This window comes from Teleopsis dalmanni, chromosome 2 (assembly GCF_002237135.1).
Source record: "Teleopsis dalmanni isolate 2A chromosome 2, ASM223713v2, whole genome shotgun sequence".
NCBI lineage: Eukaryota > Metazoa > Arthropoda > Insecta > Diptera > Diopsidae > Teleopsis > Teleopsis dalmanni.
Window position 1 is genome coordinate 143,732,713 of NC_051847.1, and position 21,656 is coordinate 143,754,368.

At 29.3% G+C, this 21,656-nt stretch overlaps 2 protein-coding genes across 4 annotated transcripts in view; both read left to right on the forward strand.

Annotated features, from left to right (window-relative positions):
• LOC119678882 (dihydropyrimidinase-like) overlaps positions 1-11,072 on the forward strand; it is a 37,841-nt gene extending 26,769 nt beyond the window's left edge. For 2 of the 3 annotated variants that reach the window (XM_038090961.1, XM_038090962.1), the window contains 8 exons: positions 2,077-2,138; positions 2,191-2,285; positions 4,630-4,820; positions 4,882-5,156; positions 5,224-5,370; positions 7,100-7,338; positions 9,597-10,324; positions 10,396-11,072. In XM_038090961.1, coding sequence (XP_037946889.1) covers positions 2,091-2,138; positions 2,191-2,285; positions 4,630-4,820; positions 4,882-5,156; positions 5,224-5,370; positions 7,100-7,338; positions 9,597-10,324; positions 10,396-10,475 — 1,803 coding nt within the window. In that variant the 5' untranslated portion in view covers positions 2,077-2,090 and the 3' untranslated portion in view covers positions 10,476-11,072. Of the gene's footprint in view, positions 1-2,076; positions 2,139-2,190; positions 2,286-4,629; positions 4,821-4,881; positions 5,157-5,223; positions 5,371-7,099; positions 7,339-8,001; positions 8,226-9,596; positions 10,325-10,395 lie in introns of all 3 variants that reach the window. The other variant, XM_038090963.1, reaches the window with a different exon arrangement.
• Positions 11,073-15,026: 3,954 nt separating this feature from the next.
• Positions 15,027-21,613, forward strand: LOC119681639 (tetratricopeptide repeat protein 30 homolog). Its single transcript, XM_038094884.1, has 9 exons — positions 15,027-15,093; positions 15,168-15,346; positions 15,416-15,774; positions 16,183-16,350; positions 17,929-18,200; positions 18,276-18,472; positions 18,546-18,756; positions 18,820-19,201; positions 21,433-21,613. Exons 1-9 carry the CDS (start codon positions 15,034-15,036, stop codon positions 21,561-21,563), a joined length of 1,959 nt encoding a protein of 652 aa, XP_037950812.1. The 5' UTR covers positions 15,027-15,033; the 3' UTR covers positions 21,564-21,613.
• Positions 21,614-21,656: the final 43 nt, after the last annotated feature.

The window sequence follows — 21,656 nt, forward strand, 5'->3', positions numbered from 1 at the left end:
TTTTTGAAACATAAACATTCCTGCTGCGTCATTCAACTGGCGTATATAGATCCAGATTGAAATTATAAAAAGTTTAATTTCTTGATACATGTTTTTTTTTTGCTAAAAAATTTAACGATGCTTTATTGCTGTATGAACGGGTTAATCAATTTATCAATATTTTTATCAATACTACATCACAGCTATAGAAAATATATCTGTTAGCCAACTCTTTCAAACCACTTTAAAAACGTTTTGTGCCTGGCTAAAGTTAATATACAGTAATGTATTATTTATATGTCTTTATATGTGTATTATTTTAAATGATAAGTTCATCCATACAATACTCTTAAAATAATTCATACATACTCGCACATATAAGTATAGTAGTTTTTATAATGCCACGTCAGTACTATTTGTCATTCTATATTTTTATTATCGTAATTAAGTAATTCTGTTTAAAATGTAATTTTGGTTTAAGTAATTGAGTAATGAAAATCATAGCAAATTTTTATTGTCAAATCTTAAGTTATAATGATAAATATTATACATACTAGCATTATCAATTGGTTGTATAGATGAATTTATTGTAAATTATTTGTACTTGTTGTGCTTTTAAGGGTGTTCAACCCATTTATACAATCAGTTAATGTAATTACTCCAGCTTTGAGTATTTAGTGACTCATGTATTTCTGTATTAAATAGACATACATTCCAGCACAATTTTCATTAACTTGTCTATGTTTAAAAAGTTTGGGGTTGTTTCTACAAATAAGCGGAAACAACCCCAAGCATAAAATCAAAAATTTTTATTTATGAGTCATCACAAAATGGTCTCTACAGTTCTATCAAGACATTTTCAATTTGCATATCTTTAACAGTTGTAAATTTGTGGAGTGTATTTTAAATAAAGAAGATATCGAAAACCAACAAATAGTCTAACTGCGAAGATTATAGTCGGTCATTGATGTTTTTGAAGATGCATCTATTAAGAAAATAATGTCCCATAGCGAAAAAAGTTGGTCTGTTACCAAGATCACAATGCATTATATTATATAGTTAGTTATATTTATTATAGTTAAATGCATAAATTAAACTTTGAATGGCGTCCCCAGTCACTGAATTTGCAAGGCTTTTAGTGACTACTAACTACTCGTAAATCTCAAAATAATATCTCAGACTCAGAGACTTCATCCAACAAAACAATGAATTTATAAGCTTTTATTTTTTAGGGGATATATATTATTAAACAGAGTCGAGTATTGTATCGAAACATTCTGTTTTAGTAGTTAATGTAAGCAATTACCAAATCATGTTTTAAATGTTGGAAAACCCCATTCACTTTCCTTTAAAACTTTAATAGGCTTTTAAGAACTTTTAAGTGTACACTTTAATGCAATTATCATAATTAGTTCAGTATATTATTTATTTATATTAGATCACAAAAATTTAAATTTTTAGGCAATAATTTATGACATTTACCCATTTTAAGAATACTTCAAGTATTCGAATAATAAACACGCCTTTTCATACGAATATGAAGTAAATTATCGCTCTATTGAATACGATTGTTCCTCTTATAAAAACATAAAGTGTTCTGTACGTTTGAGGTTCGGTATCTGAGATAGTGTATATTTTAACATAATGTATAAATTATCTATACAAACTTTTACAGATATTTGCACAAAATATTATCTTATCAATATTGTTTGCCAGATTAAAATCATAAACAATGTATGGGCAACAGTCAATTTTTTCTTAAAGTCAAAGACAACAACCTGTACGCATATCTTTAAAACCATTTACTACTTCAGAATATATATTTAATTTATTGTCTAAATATATACAATGTATATATACATTTATTTTATAAACAAATAGAAACGTTTAATTTTAAATAAATGAAATGTTTTCATAGTTCATTGCTTATCATAAACTTCATGTGGTGCTGTACTTGAAAATAGTCAATTATTTCGTAATATTTCAAATTATAATTTATAACGCCACTAATTTTTGTACTATTAGTACTTATAATCTGTGACCTATATTAATAACCTACGTCAATATATTTTTATTAATTTTCAATCACATTTTTAGTCTATTTACAGAAAATGTCGACCAGTCCAAAACCAGTAAAAAAGGTTCCAATACATTTGCAGGTAAATACAAGGATTTTTGTTGAAATATATATAATAAATTGATTTTTCGCAGAGCGCTCAAAATAGGGTCTACATTAAAAATGGACAAATAGTTAATCACGATAGGACCTTTAAGGCTGACATTTACATTGAGGATGGAACAATAAAGTGAGTATATTGGTTATAAAACACTTTACACATTATCTTATTCAATTAAATTATAAGTCTAATAAGTAAGGTTCATCAGTGACTAGACTCAGTAAGGTTCATCAGTTTTGAAACACTTAACTTATGAAAACTTTTATCTTGAGTAACGAAAATTACTTTATATATGAAAACTCTATACCTATGTAGACGTACATAGAAATAAGATGTGTATATTAAGCAAGCCATAAAACAATAATTCTTTTTAAACTTATGGAAAATGATAGTGATTTAATATATGATAGTAATTATGTATATATATGTATATAGAATTATTAAATATAATAACTATGTTCATAAGTTTAGAAAAAAAAAAATAAAGATATATGTATACTTATATACTTTTTTATATTTTATATTAAAAACATAGAATTAGTGATCATAGTAGTTTTGAGATTTAACTTATGGAAAATGATAGTGATTTAATATATGATAGTAATTATGTATATATATGTATATAGAATTATTAAATGTAATAACCATGTTCATAAGTTTAGAAAGAAAAAATAAAGATATATGTATACTTATATACTTTTTTATATTTTGTATTAAAAACATAGAATTAGTGATCATAGTAGTTTTGAGATTTGATTGATAGTTGACTTCAATTCCATGTGAACGTATAATGCATTAATATATTTATAATAATTTTGTTTTTTAACAAGGTAATTGGTCAGTAGTTAAATAATAAACAGTTTTAAAAAATTGTTTTTGGTTTTTAAAAAAATATTATTTAATCCGATATTTCGACTATAATCTATAGTCATCATCAGGATACTATATACTGATGATGATCACTATAGACTATTGTTTAAATAAAATTTTTTAAAAAACAAAAACAATTTTTTAAAAAAGTGTATTAACTACTGAACAATTACTACTGAACGTTAAAAAATCAAAATTATTATTAAAAATATTTGGTCATTAAAACAATTAATTATTAATATATTTATGTAAACCAATGTTAAATTAGAAACCCTGTTTAAGATATGGTAAATATCATGATAGATATATAACAAAAGTAAAAACATAATTTCAGAAGAACTTTCACAGTAAATCACAAAATTTCAGGTCACAATAATATAAATCAATTACGGCTTTGAGTCCCTTGGTTAAGCAACACTGACTCTGAGCTTCTACAAAATTATTTAAAAATAATTATATATATGAAATATTTCCAACAGGTCACAAATGATAGCTTATTTGAGAATACTCGAAACAGCTGCCATGTCAGACAAAAGTTGAATTAAATAATTCACTACTATTAAAAAAATATTCTTTATAATTTAAGACAAATTTTCAAATCAAAATCATGTACTGAAATTAGTTTTTAATGATCACAGGCAGATTATGAAATTAGAAACCATGATCTAAAACAGTTAATTATATCAAAGACACATAACAAAAGGAATAATATAATTTAGATTAAATTTTAAAAAATCAAAATCCTTCAAAAAAAAAAACGGATACTTGTAGTCTTATTCACTTTTTACAAGCTGTACTTAATATATATAATATCAGTAACTACAATAATTAACTGCAGACAAGATGTTTTTAATATTGACAAATGTTTCGGTTTCGATCGGACTTGTAGTTTCAGTAAGTACAATGGTGTATACAAGGGGAGTAAAAGGGTTTGGAATTCAAGCTACCCAAACAAAATATTTGGAGCCATATTACAGTAAATATACTAGTTCACTTTTTAAATTGAATATTAAATATAAACTTTAAATGATTTTTGAAAACGTCCTTTTTAATGGGTTTCTGTATACGCCAAGAAGTAAATATAATAGTCCCAGATGACTGCTACGGGTATGTAGTGTGGGTGAGAAAAAAGTGTGATTATTAATAGAATAATATTTTGTCAATTGTTCAATTTATTTTGTAATGCTCGTAATAGTTTTTTAATAGTTATAGTTTTTTTTAAGTAGTAATTATCGTAAATGTTTTATTTACGTGCGTTTCTTGTTTTTTATAACTTGACATAATTTGGCAGAACATGAGTTCTATTCCTGGTACTTGCAGTTTCAAAAAAATTTATTTACCAATAATTAAATACAAGAATTATTTCCAAGACCACCGAGAATGCATATTTGGCAATACTCGAAACAGTCGTATGGTCAGTCAAAAATTCAATTAATTAAAATAATATAAAATGAATTTTTATTGTTGTAGTTCACTACTGTTCAAAAAACCTGTTTATGATTTCGTACAGTAATCTAGGGAAACTGATTAAAATTAGTTTCTATATTATTTATTTATAATGATCACTATATTTTATAAAATTTTTTATATTTCTATTTCAAAGATTTGTTGGTTCATCTTCTGATATTGTAATACCTGGTGGTGTACGAGTAATTGATGCAGGGGGCAGATTGATAATACCCGGAGGCATAGATCCACATACACATATGCAATTGAAGTTTGGTGGCACAGTTGCTGTAGATGATTTCTATCATGGCACAAAAGCTGCCATTGCTGGTGGTACCACCACCATCAGTAAGTACATAGTGCCTATAATCAATTGAAATAATTACTTATACTCCATTCTATTTTCTAGTTGATTTTGTGCTACCTGATAAAGGTGAATCACTCGTTGAAGCTTATGACAAATGGCGTGCTTGGGCAGACCCAAAAGTTTGTTGTGATTATGCTTTTCATGTTGGCATTACTTGGTGGTCTAAATCAGTGGCCGATGAAATGAGAATAATGTGCGAAGAACTAGGTATCAACTCATTTAAAATGTTTATGGCCTACAAAGGCTTATATCAATTAAATGACACTGAACTCTTGGATGCATTCGAACGTATTCGCTCGTTAGGCGGTGTCGCACAGGTATTTGTAAAATTTTATTTATTTTTAACTGCAAATTGATTGCATTGCGGTTTTTTATGCTAATTAGGTACATGCAGAAAATGGTGACGTGATTGCCAAAAATGTTGGTAAATTGTTGGCAGCTGGCATAACTGGACCAGAAGGTCATGAATTGTCACGGCAGGAAGAAGTTGAGGCGGAAGCTGTGAACCGTGCTTGCATTTTGGCACATCAAGTGAGTTTCAAATATGTCTCAATTTATGTGAACAGTTAAGATTTCATATATGATTTTATTATATAAATATAATTTATTATTTCATATTAAAATATTATCGCGTTCGATATGCTAACCATCTTAGCTAGGCGACTTTTATTTCGGTTACGAATAATAACATCCAAGTCATCATAGCTAATTACTAAGATATGATATTATATTGGTTTAGCTCCTTGTGTGAACACTATTTTAATTACAAAAGAAATTATATATCAAGCATTTGCTACAGTTAAAGATAATACCATTTAGATGTTGTTTTATTCTCATGCCATTATAGGTGTAGCAAATCGAAGGCAGTAATAATATATATATAAATATGAAATCAATGATATAAGAGATTATCCTAAAGTTATGGTATATGTTAAGAACTAGAATAAGAAATTAGAATATTTTTTATTTATTTGATTTAAAATTTTTGTTTTTGTTTTCTTTTTTTAAATATAATTATGCGATCTAGTATTTTTGGTTTTGGTATAGCATTTTTATAATCTGAACTTGTGTACATATCAATAGCTTGGCATTTAAGATTTTACACTTTGAGAATTATGTTTTGTATTTTATTTTATAAGCGGATATACCTTGTAAATATCAAAACCTGCTTAATAAACATAAACTATTATTATACGACAATACTTGACTTCAAAGATATTAAATAAAATTTAGAATCTCTTCTAGTTAGATATTAAGTGAAAAAACAGTATCTTAATTATCTTAATTTAATACAGAATGACCTCATTTTATTAGATACAATGGTATTAAAGCAATAGGTTACACATTCATTGAGGCAGCATCTTAAAGATTTATTATACAACTTTTGTAATATAGCAGATCTACTTATCAACTTCAAAAGTCAAAAATTAGGTTTTTCATAAAATCAAATTTGTTACAAAAATATGTACTTTATATTTCCTTCACCAATGACCACCATACATTTTAATCACGAAACGATCTGTGTTCAAATGAGTTATTCAAATGAGTTTCATCCTCACACTTGTGATAGTAACAAAAAATGTTTAATCAATGTATTAAAACTTTAACACTGTATTTAATAATGTAATTAAATCAGACATTGAAAATGTCCTCATTAAAAAGTGAGCTTATAGTCAATTGTAAATTAAACTTTTTATTTCTCTCTGGATCATAATAAACAATAGCAAAAGTGCAACCTAACTGCACTAACAACGTGAAGATGACAAAATTACACAAACTTACATAACATAAATAAACACAACTTTTGTGAAAATATATTCATCGGTAAAAAGTTCCTATTATTTTTCAAAAACTTAGACTTAGTAATGACTAGTAAGTTTAGTTTAATAGCCAGAATAGGCGATAATAACTCTTTTCGATAATTGTAATTAATTCTTGTTTTAGAGGTATACTATGTTTTCGATATTTTGCTAGATCTTTTGGAGATACCCACAAACTTAAAAACTTTTTAAATCATTTTATAGCATAAATATCAACTTCTCTAATATATATAATATTATAATTTATATATATATATGTATAAGTTCTTATAATTTATTTATGTTTATTTTATTTTGTTTGTTTTATTGTGCAATTTTTTTTATTTACTATCCAAACTGTAAATATATCATACTCGTACGTCGATATATTAATCAACGAAATACAAAACACTTATATAAACGCACTCGATATATATACACACACACAAATACATGTACAGGTTGATTGCCCACTATATGTAGTACATGTTATGAGCAAATCGGCGGGTATTGAATTGGCACGTGCACGTAAACGTTACAGAAATCGAGGTATTTTTGGTGAAACCCTTGCAGCAGCGTTGGGCACCGATGGTACACATTATCAGCATGAATGTTTCCATCACGCCGCAGCGCATATATTAAGTCCACCTTTACGTCCCGACTCGACAACACCTGAATTTATGATGAAATTGTTGGCAAAGTAAGTTTGTCCACAGTTATGGGTGATGTGATATGTTTTTTGTATATAGTGGGAAACATTAACAGATTATGATTTGAAGGGTAGGGTAGATTTTGATCGTACTGCGCAATACCTTCAACCAAATTTTGTTTTTACTCATTAAAAGGTCAATACAAAATTGTATCGATACAAAATTAATATCTCTCTCTTTTTAACCATTTTGCGCAATCGATATCCAGCTGCCTACTTAAATCAAACTATAATTGTTTATACACAGTGCATTAAAACAAAGAACAGTTTTTGAACAAGAACGTCTTGATTCCTTTAATAAATTTGATATATTCTATAATTGCTTATAAAATTCCATCAAAAACTGTTAATTGTTTAGTGTTTTTTTTTTTTGAATCGTTGTTCCATTCTTATTTAATACTGCACATACTTCATACTTCATAAGTCAATGCATTGTTCTACAATAATTCATTAGACTAACAATAACTATACATCAACTAATATTTGCTTGTTTGTATTACTTTCATAATTTTTTAAGTTAAATGTATGTTATTAAATTATTATTTTTTCATTTATTTTTACGCAAAAAATATATATTAAGATCTTATCCATAATATGTATTTTTAACATTGTTCACCTAACGCTTACATACATACTACTTCATCTATAAAACAGATGAAAGTTCCGCTTTATGTAACAAGCATCACATGCAAATCATCCGCTGAAATAATCGGTCGTGCCAGACGCAGTGGTTATTGTGTCTTTGGTGAGACTTTAGCAAGTTCTATTGGACGTTCTATGAATGGTGTTCGAAAGCAGGATCAGGTTTTATATACTACCAGTCCACCAATACGCGAATCTGCTGAGACACCAAGACAATTAATGAAATCATTGGCATAGTAAGTTGTGTTTTATGTTTTTACTAAAATATTTCATCATTTTCATTGCTGGGAGACATAACTGGGAAAATTTGCTTGGTTTACATTATATTTTAAATGATAAAATAATTCTTTGCTTATCAAATACGTAAAATGCATTTAAAAAAAAGAAGCAGGCTAGAATATTTTTTTGTTTACTTTTTTTTTACTAAAAATATAGTTTGTAAATAGGGACTAGCGAGTATAGAAAATTTCAGTGATTTAGTGGAGATTATAGTGAACCCCAAAGAGTTGCTGAAGAGTTTGGATTAACGAGCATAGTCCTAGTAAAGTAAGGCAAAAGATTTTAATAGAAAATAAACAATCTCAACATAAACACGAATAAAAAAAGCCATATGCCAGAGCTTATAAAACGTCACATGGTCTCTTTGGCTTAGTTCCAGTTAAAAAGCATTCTGAAGGCTTAGCATAATACTGCTCTGTTAACGTTCTGCATTTTTTGAGGAACCTATTTATAGTTCAAAAAATAAAGATCAAACTCTTTCTTGCTGAACTGTACTCATCTTTCTTGGAGCATGTATATCAGATGTATAAGTATAATGGTGTATACATGTCTATTATACAGTTTACTCCGAAATCGTTTTAGAAATGGGATTACGCTAAAAAACTTGCATACATTGCTTGAAAGTGCTTAAATTTGCGCGTTTTAATCCACTGTTACTAAGTGCGTCATCAACATTGGCATAAATTTCTAATATGTAATTACTCTTACAAACAGTTATAAACAGATTCACACTCAATTTTAACTACGAATTTTACGCACTTTTATTTGACGATCTTTTATTAATTGATTTAATATTTTTTCTTCCATATTCTTATTAAGGATATCTATCTCCTTAACTTTCTTGCTGCTTATACTTCTACCACCACGAAGCTTGGTAAATTACTTTTGTATTATTCCATATGATGGTACAGAGTCTTCATATTGCCTGGTGTATTCATTTCTTTTTGTTTCACAAAGCTCCCATATCAAAGAAGCAATTTAGACTACATTTAGACCCCATGTAAACGACTAAAACATTCCCGATTGTCGCAAAACTTTAGCTGATTAAATTTTGTGGAACTATGGATGTTACTATAGTGCGGTTGCTTTTTGCGATTGTTAACTCAGCATTAGATTTGCAAATGTTTCCTAAAAAAATTGGACTTAATATTGTTGATAACAGCACCGTTATTTGATAAGCAATGAATCTTATTATTTAAAACAAATCAGTCATAAGTTATAACATTTAACTTTTGTGTTTATTTGTTTTTAATTACTTCTAATATCAATTACTCGACAAATAATAAATTACTTTATTTTTTAACATTGTGCTCTCTTTCCCAAAATAGTGATGATCTGCAAACTACCGGCAGTGATAATTGTACTTTCAATAAGGATCAAAAGTCACTCGGCAAAGGTGATTTTACAAAAATACCAAACGGTGTCAATGGTGTCGAAGATCGTATGTCTGTAGTATGGGAGAAGGGTGTACATGCAGGACTTTTAGATCCATGCAGATTTGTTGCAGTCACTAGTACAAATGCTGCGAAGATATTTAATTTATATCCACAGAAAGGACGCATCGCAGTTGGTTCTGATGCAGATATAGTTATTTGGAATCCAAATGCAACACGTACTATTTCAAAAGATACTCATCACCATGCATGCGATTTTAATATATTTGAAGGCATGACATGTCATGGGGTACCTGAAATGGTGTTGGTACGCGGACGTATTTGCGTAGAGAATGGTGTTGTGCGTGTTGCAGAAGGCTATGGACGTTTTCTGAATACACCTATAAGACCACCATATGTGTATGATGTACTCGAAGGAAAAGTATCGTTAAAGGGCGACGATCGTAATGGTGAGGATCATGAAGAGCAGCTTAATGGTGGTTTAAAGAAAGTAAATTTGGCTGCGTTAGAAATTGAAATACCATACCAAGAACCTATATCGCGTGCTCTAATGGCCGGTAATGTAGCAATGCCAAGTGAAGGTTCTTTGGCTAGCACACCATCAGGTCGTGCGCGTGTAGAGAGCACACGCAATCAACAGGAATCGACGTTTTCCATTAGCGGTAGGTGTTGTCCCTCCGAAAACATAAGAAAAATTTCACATTGATCTATTTTTATGTATTTAAATTTGCAGAGGAACTGGATAAATCTGGTAATCGCGCTTGTATTAAAGTACGAAATCCACCAGGTGGCAAATCTTCCGGCTTCTGGTAGACAAAGAACCAGAGTTTAAATTTCAATTCGCACAATGGTATAATAGAAGATGAAATAATTTTTTATAAAATGTATGTGTACGTTCGTAGTTTCATCAAATTTTTGAAAACTCCAAACATATGAAAGCAAATATAGACAAACATACATGTATACAAAATCTAAGGACGCTACTATTTAAGTTAGACGAGCTGAACCAAAACCAAAACTTAATTTAATTATTATTAATTAATAGTAATTATATTATTAAACAAACATTAACAACTCTATGAAATCAAATAAAATAAATAATGTATTTTGCATATAATCATTACTATATAACATTATTAACACTTAACTTATGCCTTCGAACGCGAGATTAGCTTAAATTTATTTAATTAAATTTTTTACAATAGTTTTTAATGTTTTTTTATCGCATATTACTTCATTCATTCTGTGACTTAAGACCTCTTGTGCATTATTTTTCTCTTATAGTTACATTTCTTTATATAATATTATTTAAAAATTATTTAATAAACAATAATCCTCTTTGTAAGTTCTTCTTTCTATGTATGCATTAAATTTATTCATAACATATATTTAATAAAAAAAATTTACAATACATTAAAATTGTTAAATTCATTCATTAATCAGCTTTTATATATTGTGATTCCATGAAAAACATATTTTGAGACTTTTAAAGCAAAAGAAAAAAACTAAAATTTACTAAAATACTATTTGAGACTTTAAAAGCAAAAAAAATAAAACTAAAATGTTCTTAAAGTATGTTTAAATATAATAATTAACAAGTTAGGACAGTATTATTACTGCTAGAAATAAAATACATACAAAATATTTAGTAGTCTACTATTGGGCCATTTTTCGTTTGAACATCGCCTCAAAATACAGAACTCTATCTACTATTAAAAGTATCATGCAGATATTCGTTTTGTAATTTGATGTCCAGATCTTCAGTCACCAGTTAGCTGACTGAAGCTCCGTCATCTTCATGAGCTTATCAATGGGGATAGGCTCATGCCTTCAATACATCGCCAGTGTATTCAACTACATCTAGTCAGGTGTGTCAATACAAATACAAATTAACCAATCACAAACAACTATGACCAGAATTTAGCAGGTATCTCATCTTTCCGTGCTCATATGGTGACTAAAGGCCTGCACATTAAATTACGAAACGTACAACGATTTTTTTAATTATTTCCCATTTAGCTTATATAGCTTATGCATCTATCTAATGGAAGTAAAAACAAATCAAAAAGTGTGTTTGGACTACTGTTTAAAGTAGAGCGCTCCAATCACATCAACTAAAACCAAGTTCTTTAGAAAAAATCTAAGCGAATTGAGCAAAAACTGGTTTATAAATGAATGACAGACGAATCTTTGAGGTAAGGTATCCGGAAGATATTTGTTCCGAACAGAGTCTTAAAACTAGATAAAAACGTGCAGTAAAGAATAGTAAATCAAGAAAAGAATATGAAAATAAGTTGATCACTAATAGTGCGTACGGCGAGTCTCATCCCCAGGACTTTAAATTTGGGTTGTGCACAGGGTTTAGTACCCGTCACGTAAAATCAGTCACCAATGAAGGACGCAAGAGTGCCTCGGAACTGGAAACCGAATAACGTTGACGACCAGGGTAGCTAATAGCCTGGTGCAACAGGTGAATACACCTGAATATATCTGGAGTGAAATCAGTCAAGCTGCTAACAACAGAATTAAATTTATAAATATTGTAGAAGTCCCATTCATAGAAGGAGTAATAAAAGTAACACATGTAGTTACTAAATATCAGTTAAATTTTAGAAAAATTACAATTTATATACAATGTATATAAGTGTAAATAATTTAATGATAGTAAGTTCAGTACTTGTTAAGAAACATATTACTTTCAATTTTGGCAAAGCTAATTTTGGCTTTGTCGAAAATGAACTAATATCATATAATGTACAGGTATTGAGAATTCAACAACAAAGGCTTTTACGTTTGTTACAAGTTCATCTGAATAACAATTATATTGAGAAGATTAATTGCTCAACAAATTAATTTGGATTAAATATGATACCTAAATGAAAAGAGTGTTACTTATTGCCAAAATAGAATAAATAATAAAAAATAATTTTTTTAAATACAATATTTTGGACGATAACACTATAATTAATATCTCAACTGTACCATACCACAAATGGTATATACATAGCTATACCACATATGACAGCCAAATTCAACCAATTTTGATTTTAATAGTAGGCGTTTTCTTTTGTAAGCAAATCACAAAAGAACAACCGCTTAATTTAAAAATAACTAAATATGAAACAACAACACTGCTCGCTTATTTAGTCCAACCTTTTTGAAACCGATTAACTAATAAGCAGCTCAAATCGCATTGTTGCCAAGATTAAAAACGTGGTCTATTGTGAATGATTTTTGGAAGTACATATGAAATTTTCAGTTAACTGTCAACGAATGATTTCGTTAATTCTTCGTATTTCGAGTTATTATTGTTCGTAACAAATACAAGCATGAAAATTCATATTTGAATCATTAAAAAAAAATTTTCGTACCAATAATTGCAAAGAATTATTATTCATTTTTGAAATTTTAAATTTACATTTTATTATGTGTTTTGCATATGTAAGCCTAACAAAATTTCCGTTTTGTCCAGAGTTGCCAGCGAAAGTAGTGCTTATTTTACTTGTTCTATTGCGACACCCTTACAAAAGAAAAGGCCTACTGTTAATACAAGAATGAATACTTACGCTGTATTTAATATTGTAACTATAGCCATAATTTTTTCTTTCTGAGTTATAAAAAAAAGCATTAAGTCTGGTTAAAACAAATTGGTATCACTTTTAAAATATGTTAATTGCATATTTTTGTAATATATTTTTTATTGTGTTGTGTACAATTCATTTATTTAAATTTATTAGTAAATGAAATGCTCATGATTTCAAGTGAACATTCACAATAGACTGATTTTTAAATTTGGTCGTATTAAAACTTTAGTCTCAAATTTTTTTGCTAGTAAAACCTAACTGTAAGGATTTTAAGAGCATTGTTGTTGCTTCACATGTTTCCTTTCGTAAGTTTAGAGTATTTTTTTGCTACTCTGAAAGAAAAAATTACGGCTTATGTTTCAAGTCTGAAAACGGAATACTATATCGATTATAGATAAATGGACTTACAATCAAATTAGTGTATAAATATTTCGCAAACAATATATTTTTCCAGAAATACAGCACTTCATCTTTTAATAGGAAATATATTACATCGTTTACAATTCAAATATGTTTTTATTGTGTACTGAAATTATTAATTCTAATATAATTTTTTTATACTGCGTAACCATTTTTAAATTTTTTAAAATCGATATAGAATAAATTTTATACAGTATAACAGTTACATATTTTAGATTGGCGCCCACAGTTAGGCTATAATTTATTTAAGTAGCTGTTGTATATGTGCTTGTTCTCTTCAAACTCGCTTATAACCGTCTGTCTGGCGCAAGAAGGCAAGAAAAAGTCTTTCAGGATTTGACGCAAAAATTTTTGTTTTGATTCTTTGTTATCATTTGTATTATATTAAAATTATTGCAGAAATTCTTACATTATCGCATAAGTTAAGTCATATTATTCGTAATCCATTTTCTGATTGCAATTGCTCTGAGAGCATGTATAAAATATATATGCACTTTTTAGAGTCCTTCTCTGAGAATCCTTAATTTTGTAGCTCTACACTATTCAAAGACACAGTCTACTATGTTTTATTGGCAGTGCGTCCCATTAATAGATGGTAATGACTTATTATTAATGAAAAATAGTTATGAAAAAGCATTTCGATGTTTAATAACAAAAAATATTAAAAATGGAGCCCACGGTTCATTCCCGTGTTTAGGTATAGCACTATGAAAAGAATTATTCTATATATCGGATTATCCGAATTGCACATACATATTGCTTATTTTGATGGTACTGCTTTAAAAAAAATTATTGTACTGCAAAATACGCTATTTTTGTGAACAATGACATATCTAAGGAATACTATAAAGAAGATATGTTATCACAACATCAGTACTGTTTGTAGTGATGTATAATAAAGTATAGTTTAACAAATTTTTTATTATATAGAACAATTTTGGAACTGTTCTGGATTGGTAATATTAGTATCAAGTTTTGTAGTCGATGCCAAAGAACTTTAACAAGATGCAGATTACAGAATATATCATATTGCTGTCATTTATTTAAAAAATGATATACATAATTTACAACTGGAGACAGTTCATATACTTTTTAAATACTGTGAATAAAATGATTGTCTTCATATAAAATAGAATAAATATTTAATTAACAATAAGTCAAGTTGACTAGTACGAGTACAGCCGTTTCCAAGGGGATATAACCGGCCAAACAATAAACAAACAGCAAAACGTAAATTATTTTCTTGTAGTTTTGTAATTAAAAAGTGAAGTATATATTGTTTAAAAAACAGAAAAATTTGTATAAATTTTATTATAGTAATAATTATTATTATAGTAATAACAAATAAAGTAATAATAATACATGTAATGTTACATCAGGGCATTATCTTACGACAAGGTCATATGACCCGCACAATATATAATTTGGTAAATACTTTTTGATTTATTATAATACTGAGAATATTAACTATGGTAAGTATATTTTATTTATATAAAAATAGATCAAAGATAAACGTTACGAGGATGTTATAGAATGTATTTTGAATTTTGGCGAAGCGGCAAATACAAGAGCAGGGCTCTCGACATTAGGTTATTGCTACTATCATGCACAGAAATATGAAGAAGCCGCCACTTGCTATGAGCAACTGTACAACTTGGTACCCAGAGAACCTAAATATAAGTAAATAAATAAGCCACTAGTAATAACAAAATGTATATAATTATTTCTTTTACAAATAAATAATTTTAGATTCTATTGCGCTCAATCGCTTTATCAGGCAGGCATTTTCAACGAAGCTTTACGTTTACTAAAACAAATCAATGGAAGTGAAGAATTGAAGGAGCAGTGCTTGCAATTGCAAAGTGCTATTCTATATTCCAGCGAGGATTTTGCAGGTGCACAGAGTGTGCTTAATCAGCGTGCAGGTGGTAAGGCAGAGACGCTTAACGATGAGGGTTGTTTGCTTTATCAGGCAGACCAGTATGAGCAAGCGGTACAACGTTTTACTTCAGCACTACAAGTAGGTGGTTTCAATCCTTTGGTTGCCTACAACCTGGCTCTGACGCATTTTCGTAAAAAAGAAAAGGCTCAAGCTCTTGATATAACTGGTGGGTGTAAAGTTTATAAAATGAAAAAGTGAATATTTATTGGTCTTACTAAGCATCTTTTTCTCCACACTCTGTCGTAATTAGTGGAATAAAGTTTCCTACACTGCCTTCTGGGTCAGTGCTGAAAATCTTCTCCATTCCATTCATTACTAAAAAGAAGGTTTTAGTGTGTTAAATTTTAAGTGAATATTTATTTAATTAACAAAAACTTTATATCACTTTCACGTAATGTATAAGGAGTCTTATTAATAATTTGTATATATATAAATACTTTTACTTCATAATTAAAATAATATTTTAAATAATAAAGTATTTAATTATATTAAAATGTTACACATTTAAGAAAAGCATGTACCTAGTATGTCATACATTAATTTCGAATTAACATTCATCTTTATATATCATCAGCTGAAATTGTAGAGCGTGGTATTCGCAATCATCCGGAGTTGGGTATCGGTGCTCAGATAGATACCGATGGTAGTGCACGCAGTGTGGGCAATCCCATTACTATATCTTTGTCTGGCATTACGCAAGCACTGAACCTTAAAGCAGCAATTGAATATCAAGATGGAAATGGTATGTTAATATTTTTTAATTAACTTTGTAAAACAAATTAATATCTGCAAATTTTTTTATTTTTTTTATTTTTATTATTTGAAACACAATATGTACAATAATATAAATATATGTTTCATTTGACTACGACTAGTTCATACAAAGAACTATCAAGCAGTTTTGTTACATTTCAGAATACTTATTAGAATTGTGAAGTTGTCAAAGACATAGTGCTAATAGAGTAGTAATCTAAATTATTATTACACTACTAATTCGGGAGTATATCTGAAGGCTTTGTTCGTTTAAGTCTCCTCAGCAGGCCAGATGTATTAGACAGATGGTTGACTGTCTCGTTTGGATGCTGTTGTAATCGTTTTTAGTGCTTTACCGCGAACTTACTGCAGCCACAGATTCGATCTTCAAGTCCCGATGGAGGTTAGTATTCCTAATAAACCACGAAGCGTTGACTAAATTTCTTAAAACTTTGTTTTGAAAGTTTTGAATAGAGGATTTTGGTGCACATCCCCATAACTGGATTCCATACGTCAACACCGAAGCTAAGACTTGCTTGTATGTCATTAACTTATTGTTTAGAGAGACGGGTGATTTTTTCCCAAGAAGCCAATATAAATTTTTGTATTTGGATTCTAGTTCAACTCATTTTTTCTTTATATGTTCTTTCCATTTCAACTTTGCATCTAAGTTCATGTCAAGGTATTTAGCTGTGTTTGAGTATGGTATTCGAGCACTGCACATAGTTATCGGCAAATAGTCGATTTTTTTGTTTGTGAAATTTACATGGACGGATTTCGCTTGGTTGAGCTCAATTTTCCATTTTTTAGTCCAACTAATAATTTGATCAATGGAATGTTGCGTTGCTTCTGTTGATTCGTTTATGGTGTTTCCAGTGGTAAGGATCGCTGTATCATCTGCAAACGTGGCAATGACACTTTCTAGTGGGACTTGCAAGTCGGCTGTGTAAATTAGGTACAGAATTGGGTCAAGTATACTTCACTGCGGTACTCCGGCTTCAATTGGTTCAAGTGTTGAGTACACACCTTTATATTTCACTCTGAAGAATCGGCAAGATAAGTAGGACCACATAATTTCGGATATTTGTCTCGAAAACCACTGTTCAATCTTATGCACAAGTCCTTTGTCCCAAACTTTATCAAAAGCTTTCGATACGTCTAGGAATATTGCAATGCAAATTTTTTGTTCTTCAAGTGCTCTTTCGATTTTGTCGCATATTCTATGTATTTGTTCTACAGTATAATGCTTTTTTCGGAACCCAAACTGATGACTCGGAACTATTTGATTTTCTGTGCGAACAATCTGTATTCTATTAAGAAGAATTCGTTCAAAGATTTTTGATAAAACGGGTAATAAAGAAATTGGACGATACGACGAAACTTCATTAGCAGGTTTTCCTTGTTTGTGTACCATAAGTACTTCCGCCACTTTCCAATAAATTGGGAAGTGTCTGAAGCGCAGAGCTGCATTAATTATTTTCTGCAATTGATACAAATATTTCTTCAATCAAAAAAAAAAAATAAATAAATGTATTATAATATATTTTTATTATTTTATTTCATTCAGTTGAAGCAGCACGCGATTCACTTCTTGATTTGCCACCACGCTCAGAAAATGAGTTAGATCCAGTTACGTTGCATAACATGGCTTTAACTGATCCAGAAGGTCCAGTAGCAGGTTTGCGTAAATTGGCATTTCTCCTGCAGTTAGGACCACCGGCATGTCCAAAAGAGACTTTCGCTAATATATTGCTTATTTGCTGTAAACATGAAATGTATGAAACAGCAGCCGATATATTAGCTGAACATACCGATTTGACCTATAAATACCTATCACAGGTAAACTCTATCATTAAAGTCTCTCAATAAACTAATAGTTGTATTTATATATCTTTCTATATTATAATTCCAAAGTATCTTTATGAGTTACTGGATGCTATAATAACAGCGCAGACATCTTCCGAACTGGCAGAGAAGAAATTAGGTACTTTAGCATCTAGTTTGGCAGGTAAACTACGCAGCTTAGCTGCTAAAGTACAAGAAGTTCGTAGCACAACTGATCAAAATGCTTTAAGGAATGCACTCAAGGATTATGAGATCGCATTGGAGTTGTAAGTATGAAGTACACTGGATTAACCGGATTTCTGAAAGTGGAGTCATTAATGCATTTATTTATTTTTAAAGTTACTTGCCTGTTGTAATGTCACGCGCTTGGATTTACTGGCGTGATGATGATTTCGTTGGTGCGGAACGTGAATTTCGTTCTAGTGCTGAATTTTGTTCTGAGAATTCAATTTGGCGCTTAAATGCAGGTCATGTACTCTTCATGCAAGGTGACAAATATAAAGAGGCTGCTGCATTTTATGAACCGATTGTGCGTCAAAACACAGACGATGTGAGTTAATTTTAATTATTTATTTTATTATATTGATTTCTATTTTGTTCTGATGTGCTTTAGATAATGGACGTTTCAGCAGCTGTTTTGGCAAATCTTTGTGTTTCTTATATTATGACTTTTCAAAATGAAGAAGCTGAGGAACTTATGCGTAAAGTGGAAAAAGCTGAGGAACTTAAAGGCAATATGGGTAAACAATATCATCATTTATGTATTGTCAATTTGGTGGTTGGGACTTTATACTGTGCCAAAAACAATTATGAATTTGGCTTATCGCGTATTGCTCATGCCTTAGAAGGTGGCTCTGGTGCACGTTTATATGCTGATACTTGGTTACATGTTAAACGTTGTCTTTTGGGTTTGTTGACTGGCATGGCTAAGCAAAATATTATATTACCATATCCAGCAGTGCAAGAGATGTTAAATTTCCTAAAATCATGTGAAGGTAAGACATTTAAATATATCAGTGCAAAGTGAGTTTTTTGATTTATAATGTAAATTATTTTAATCTAAAATAAAAAATACTTAAAAAAGTGTATAAAAAACTAAAAAAGAATTTTAAGTAGCTTTGACACAAAAAAATTTATAATAAAATAAACGAGTGAGTCCTTGCTTCAAAATTCGATGATTCATAGTTCTGGGTCTGGCACAAAACTTTATATGGACCGATCAATGATAATTTAAAAACGTTTTAATAAACGTAAATTACAAGCGCGTTAGAAAATAAAAGTATTTCTTAAAAACTTCAAAATGAAGCTTGATTGAAGAAACAAACTACAAAAAATGAGAAAAAATGCGCTTACAAGAAAATTAATTGCGCCTAGTGGTCGCTAAATTTTTATATATATAGTGACTCCATCGCATAATCGGACAAGCATTTGTTCGATATAAATGTGCTCTAAACTTTAAAAAAAATCCTAAAAATATGATTTTTTTTGCTTTAATTAATACTTAACATACTTATCTATCTGAATTATAAAAAAAATTAAAACATTTCTCATAATAACTATTAATTTAAAATAAAAAACAGAACCAACACAATTTTTTGGGCTCAACGTATAATCGGACAAAATTAAGCATTCATGCTAAAAATACTGTTATTTTACAAATATGCACTTCATAACTACAATAATAATTGTCAGAACAATGTTTTTTACATTAAGATAAATATAAATTATAAATTATATAATTGTAACATAATTAGTATTAAAATAGCACCAAATGGAAAGCAATCTACTGTCGAAATTAGGCAATTAATAATTAAATTGAATTTCGAAGGTAAAACCGTTAGAGATATTGTCAATTTAGTTGGAATAAGTCAATCTACTATTTAAGACATTATCAAGAGAGCAACTCAAGGCAAAATATAAAATGATCGAAAAGAGCGTTTGAATTTAAAAGAAATAAAGAAAAATCCTTTCAAAACCGCAAAAGACCTTAAATTATCATTAAAATCGCGCACTGGGAAAGATGTATGCTTAACTACTATTCGCAATACATTACATAAATTCAATTATCACGAAAGAATTGCCAGAAAGAAGCCGTTTATAAGTATTAAAAATAAAAACAAAAGAATAAAATTTGTTAAGGAATATTTACTAAAAAGAGAAAGCTTTTGGAATCAAGTAAATTGATGGTAAATCATCTTAAACACATTTTCATTGATAATTTTCATTTTTTTAAGGTTTTGTTCACTGATGAAAGTAAATTTAATCTAAATAGATCTGATGGTAAGATGTTTATATGGCGTAAACCAAATGCAGAATTCAATCATCACAATACAAAAATCACTATAAAACATGCAGGAGGCTCTGTTATAGTGTGGGGTTGTATGTCGAGTGCGGGAGTGGGTAATTTCCATTTTATAGATAGTAAAATGGGCAAATCTGAATACCTCGACATTCTGAAACAGAATATAAAGCAAAGTGCAGAGAAATTGAGTATCGCAGAAAATTTTAATTTTTATCAGGACAATGATCTCAAGCATACGTCAGGCGTAGCAAAGCTTTGGTTGATCCATAACTGCCCCAAACTCATAGACGCACTTGCATAGAGCCTAGACCTTAATGTAATTGACCATCTTTGGGAGGAATTAGCTAGGAGAGTATACCAAAAAAAATTTAACACTATAGTACAGCTAAAGGAGGCTTTACTCGAAGCGTGGTACTCTATTGAGCCAGAAGTGTGCCAAAAATTGGTAAAATCAGTTCCAAATCGTATTCAGGCCGTTCTGGATAACAAAGGATATGCAACAAAATATTAAATGCCACATTTCTGCATTTTTAACATGTATGTTTAATTTTGTCCGATTATACGTTGAGCCCAAAAAATTGTGTTGGTTCTGTTTTTTACTTTAAATTATCGAACAAATGCTTGTCCGATTATGCGATGAAGTCACTGTATATATATAACCAATATTAAGGAAATTCATTAATTAACAAATCTATTTATAACAATAAATGGAATATATAATGGTGATTTAATATTTCGCGTCAACATGGAATAATAAATAAAAAAAAAATTATTTTTAAAGATAACTGATGGTATTTCTTAATACTCTGTTAAATGATAAATTAATAAATTCAAACAATAGAATGTTGTAATATATTGTTGTTGAACCCTTTCTATAAAGAAAAACTATAAAAAAACTTAATTTAATATAACTCATTTTTCTAGTGAACGGTCTGTTTACACCAGCCAACATTTATGCTGCAACGGATGAAGTACCAACTGAACCATTGACCATAGGTTTAGAGGCACGTAAACTGCGTGTATTATTAACAAAGTTAAGTGAATATGAAAATTAAAAATATGTCAAGTTTTTATTTAAATATTTCTAACTGTTTATTTATATATTTTAAAGCAATTATGTATAAAAACAATAAAAAGAGTTTAAAATG

Bases quoted from the DNA above. Each gene is read 5' to 3' on its own strand.
- LOC119681639 (XM_038094884.1), top strand. From the start codon at position 15,034: ATGTTACATCAGGGCATTATCTTACGACAAGGTCATATGACCCGCACA. The intron at 16,351-17,928 runs GTATGTTAATAT...TATTTCATTCAG, and splicing joins TGAATATCAAGATGGAAATG to TTGAAGCAGCACGCGATTCA. The intron at 18,201-18,275 runs GTAAACTCTATC...ATAATTCCAAAG, and splicing joins CCTATAAATACCTATCACAG to TATCTTTATGAGTTACTGGA.